At 37.6% G+C, this 5,104-nt stretch overlaps 1 protein-coding gene across 4 annotated transcripts in view; it reads right to left on the bottom strand.

Annotated features, from left to right (window-relative positions):
- Positions 1 to 5,104, bottom strand: part of ROCK1 (Rho associated coiled-coil containing protein kinase 1) — a 165,980-nt gene that overhangs the window by 38,263 nt on the left and 122,613 nt on the right. For all 4 annotated transcript variants that reach the window (XR_005195573.1, XM_017498949.2, XM_037728141.1 and 1 more), the window contains 2 exons: positions 4,917 to 5,023; positions 3,283 to 3,433 (listed from right to left, as the gene is read on the bottom strand). Coding sequence is in view for 3 of the 4 variants with exons in the window: in XM_017498949.2 (XP_017354438.1) it covers positions 3,283 to 3,433; positions 4,917 to 5,023 (258 nt within the window). In the remaining variant the exon portion in view is untranslated. The remainder of the gene's footprint in view (positions 1 to 3,282; positions 3,434 to 4,916; positions 5,024 to 5,104) is intronic.

The raw sequence follows: 5,104 nt of genomic DNA, 5'->3' as shown, positions 1-5,104 counted from the left end.
CCAGGCTGGTCTCAAACTCCTGACCTCAAATGATCTGCCTGCCTTGGCCTCCCAAAGTGCTTAGATTACAGGTATGAGCCACCAAACTCAGCCTTAGTCTCAATATACAACCATCCAATCAGCTGTTCAAATTAAAAGCCTCAGTCTTTCTTGATTCCTTTTTTTTTTTTGCCCTTGTGAGACAAGGTCTTGCTCTGTTGCCTGGGCTGGAGTGCAGTGGCACAATCTCGGCTCACTGCAACCTCCGCTTCCCAGGTTCAAGCAATTCTCCTGCCTCAGCCTCTCAAGTAGCTGAGATTACAGGTGCCTTCCACCACACCAGCTAATGTTTATATTTTTAGTAGCAATGGGGTTTCACCACGTTGGCCAAGTGGGTTGCAAACTCCTAACCTCAAGTGATCTGCCCACCTTGGCCTCCCAAAGTGCTGGGATTACAGGTGTGAGCCACAGCACCAGGTTTCTTTCTTCTTTTTCTATCCAATTCATCACCAACTCTTGTCCTCTATACCTCAACTTCTTTCCCTCTCTACTACTACCAGTGTTTACAGCATATAGGCTTCTAAGTGATCTTCCTTTTTATCACTGTTCTCGCTCTTGCAAGCATTCTCCACACAGCAGCAGGAGTGATCTTTTAACAATATAAATTACATATCCCAGAAGCTTAAAATGCGCGAGTGGCTTCATACAAATCTTAGAGTAAGAATATTGAACTCACTAACACTTCTGCCTGGAATGTATTTTTCTCCAGCTCCTTTAATAGCTGGTTCATTTTGACTTTCAGTTCTTACCTCGAATATTACTAGCTCAGAGAGCCTTCCTCAGAACCCCTTCTAGGGCAGTGCCAAATTAAAACAATCATATTAACGTGTATTTCCTCCACATTAATAATTACAAGCTGTACCTATGTTCATTTATGTATTCATTGTTTTTTTTGTCTATCTTCACCACCTGAATGTAAACTCCAGGCTTTATCTGCTTTATTCTTTGCTATATTCCCAGCTGTGCCTCGCCTGTAGTAGGCAGCCAATAATTAACTTAAGTGAAAGAAATAAAAGTAGCTCAGTATGGCCGAAGCACAGGGTACACACAACAAAATGCAGAGTAGTAAGACTGTAAAAGATAGGCAGGTGTCAACTCAGATTCTACATATCCAAGGAGTTTGAAAGGTACCCTGCAAACAATGAAAAGCCGCTAAAGGATTTTAAGGACAACAAAAATATGATTTGAACTAAAAAGGAAAATTGTTCTAACCTAAGTAAGAATGATTGATGAGGAGAACAACTCTTGGCAGGTGATGATGTGATGTTCAGTAGCCAAGCTAATAGCTACTGAAAACTTTCTATGCGCAGGCACTTTACATGCATTTTCCCATCTAACTTAGAATAGTTACAAAGCAACATTGATCTGTCTGATTTCAAAGCCTTGGCTCATAAAGACAATATGGCCGTTAACTAGGTTAGTGAGAATAAAGAATAAGAGCAGGTTTGATGGATAAGGTTATGAGCTTTCTTTTGAGCAAAAAGAATTTAAGATGCTAACCCATCGAGACTGTGGTACATTAAGAATAAGTAGAAGGTAAAGAAAAGACTTGTTAGAAGTTTGGATATTTAAAAATTTTTTTCTATAAAGAATCTGATGCCACTGAAGTTTGACTATTTTATTATTTTATTAGAAATAAAACACTGGTAAGTAGTAAGGATCACAGATTGCTGCACAGGTTTGCCTATTCGTTTTTAAGATGGGAGACTTGTACATGTTTACAAAAAGAAAGAAGACAGTAGAGGTAAAAAGGTTGAGGAAATAAAAAAAAAAGAGATAAGAAGTGAAGGTGAGATAAGAAGAAATCACCCTCCTTTAAGATAATAGCAACGATAATGAAGACAGGTAAATAAGTAGGATAGATTGATAGGAAAACTAGATTTTGAGGTGTTCACACCTATGCTTTCATTATTTCTTTGTGAAATAAGAAGTTCACCTAAAACTGTAGTGATTAAAAAATGGCACAGGAAGCTTGGGAAGATAAAAGTCTAGGAGAAGAAACTTATGAGTGACATATTTTAAAAAATTAACAGCCAGGCATGGTGGCTCACGCCTATAATCCCAGCACTTTGGGAGGCCGAAATGGGAGGATCCCTTGAGCCCAGGAGTTCAAGACAACATATTGAGACTCTGTCTCTACAAAAAATAAATAATTTTTTTAAATTAAAAAAAAAAAAACAAAACTGACAACTCATGTTGCAGATAATGCACTGAACTAACACTCAACTACTTGAAGAAACCGGCTGGCTGGTCTGAACTAGGGTTGTGCCTGGAGGCATAACACAGTGGAAGCAAAAAGAAATGAGAAAATTGAGGGTACAAAGCAAGAAAGCAGATGAATTAACAGACAATGAGAACCAGAATGGATCATAAAGAAAATCAAGGAAAGGGCTAAAAAACAGAGAAAAGACTGATTCCACTAACTTTCATAGGGAACAGAGTAGTAAACTGAGGGAACTAGAAGGTGAAATTATGATCTTAGAAAATGGAATGTATTGCCAGGCATGGTGGCTTATGCCTGTAATCCTAGCACTTTTGGGAGGCTTGAAGCAGGTGGATCACCTGAGGTCAGAAATTCGAGATCAGCTTAGCCAATGTGGTGAGACGCTGTCTCTACTAAAAATACAAAAATTAGCTGGGCATGGTGGTGGGTGCCTGTAATCCCAGTTACTTGGGAGAGTGAGGCAGGAGAATCCCTTGAATCCAGAAGGCGGAGATTGCACTGAGACAAGATCACGCCACTGCACTCCAGCCTGGGAGACAAGAGCAAAACTGTCTCAAAACAAAAAAGGAGAGTATCAAAAGAAAGACATCCTCTTCTTGATTATAATTTATAATTTCTTTCTTTTATTTTTTTTTCCTTGAGACATAGTCTCACTCTGTTGCCCAGGTTGGAGGGCAGTGGTGCCATCTCAGGTCACTGCAACCTCTGCCTTCCAGGTTCAACCGATTCTTGTGTCTCAGTCTCCCAATAAGATGGGATTACAGGCACCTGGCTAATTTTTTTTATTTTTAGTAGAGATGGGGTTTCACTATATTGGCCAGGCTGGTCTCAAACTCCTGGCCTCAAGTGATCACTGGCTCTGGCCTCCCAAAGTGATGTGATTACAGGTGTGAGCCACTACGCCAGGTCCATAATTTATATGATTTTTGAGTTATACAGTATGAAATTTTGATTAAAACCAATTTTTTGTAGTCACTATTTAAAGCCAATTTTGTAAAAATATTAAAACTGACACTTACCACACATTGCCACAGACTTTGCCTCTTCAATAGATTGATGTTTGTCAGTTAAACGAGCTTTGGTTACTTTGTGTTCATTTACCTCTTGTTCTAACCGTTGTTGTAATGATTTAAGTTTGTAGTTTAAATCTATCTCTAAATTATTCTTTTCCTGTAAAATGGGAGGAGTCATGTAATAAATTATGCAGAAGGCATGTTAGTAAATCTTACATTTAATGTTCTTGAAGAGGTAAGATGTCTTATTTTAAAAATCACAATAAACACATAATAACTAAAAGCAAAAGATCACCTTTTATTTACCCCCTCCCTTCCCATTTGAATCTAACCATGGAGGATAGCAGAACAAGGCTGTGCTGGTGGTTATGTTCAGGACAATTCATTGCTACGATAAGAAATGAATAAGACAATTTTTCAGCTTATTTTAAAATTTTTGATATCTTTTTTTTAAAAGATATGAGGTCTCACTCTGTCACCCAGGCCAGAGTGCAGTGGCACCTTCTTAGCTCACTGAAGCCTTGAACTCCTGGGCTCAAGCTATCCTCCAGCCTCAGCCTCCAGAGTAGCTAGTATTACAGGCATGTGCCACCACACCTGGCTAATTTTTAAACTTTTTTTTTTGTAGAGATAGGGTCTCGCTCCATTGCCCAGGCTATTCTCAAACTCCTGGGCTCAAGCAATCCTCCTCTGTCAGCCTCCCAAAATGTTGGGTCCACAGAAAGGAGCCATCTTGCCTGGCCTGCTACCACTTTAAAAAAATATATTAAATGATCTTTCTTTACATTTGCACCTATATCCACATTTACTTTGCTTTCACAAAAACAACAACAACAACAACAACAAACACAAAGCATCCTGTGGCAAGTCATTGACAAAGAAAGGAAAAATGAGTCAAAACATATTCCATTTCTGCTTGGGTATCCTTTTCTCCTCTTCCTTCTTTTATCCTATGTCCACATTTACACCAGTTTGGCCATCAAAAACTATTCTAATTATGACAAAACATGTCCAAAGGACAAGAGAAGTAGTGGCTTTTCTGATAATTTACCTGAGGTTCTACTGAACCTCCAACATATCAAAGAGGCTTTGAAAAACTGAGAGCTGTATCTCTATATCACCTATTTAACTCTTACTTAACAAGGTAAGTAAAAGACAATAACCAATGAAATTTTTATTGTTAAGAAAATTCTAAATGCAAAGGCCAATCACTTTATGCTCTTTTCTATTTTGTTAATTGTAACAAAACAGAACAAGCACTCATTGTCTACCATGTACTGATCTGTTGTTTTCCTTCTTCATAAGGCCTCACAGCACATTCATCTTACTCATGTACAAAGAAAATAGGGAAACATCCTTTATAAAAAGGTATTTCCAAACCAAAGGAATCTGTGATGATCTGTTAATGAACATGAAACATCTAATGCTTTCTAGGGTAAAACCAAACAAAAATAACAATTAACAAAACCCAAAATAAGACATACATCCCCACATACCAACCAATCAAACATAAAAACTTTTAGAAATGTTAACTATATAAACATTAACTTTAAGAATAAATGCTATTTTATAAAACCACCTTGTAGTCAATGATAATCAGTAATTACTCTGTCATAATTGGTATATGTTAAATCATTTACCTTTTCTGAGTGATTAAGCATGTCTTGAGCTTCTTTTCTTTCTCCTTCCACTTTTTCAAGATTATGTTTGAGATGCTTGACCTCCTCTTGTAAAGATGTAATTCGAGCTATCAAATGAGAAAAAAGTTCAAATCTGTAGTCGTTGAAAGAAGACTTTTTGTTCAGTGTGACAATTTAGTTTTTTAAAA

The sequence above is a fragment of the Cebus imitator genome, unplaced genomic scaffold, assembly GCF_001604975.1.
Source record: "Cebus imitator isolate Cc_AM_T3 unplaced genomic scaffold, Cebus_imitator-1.0 Scaffold12, whole genome shotgun sequence".
Lineage (NCBI taxonomy): Eukaryota > Metazoa > Chordata > Mammalia > Primates > Cebidae > Cebus > Cebus imitator.
The sequence above is the reverse complement of the archived record's forward strand: the minus strand, read 5'-3'. Positions and strand labels throughout refer to the sequence as shown.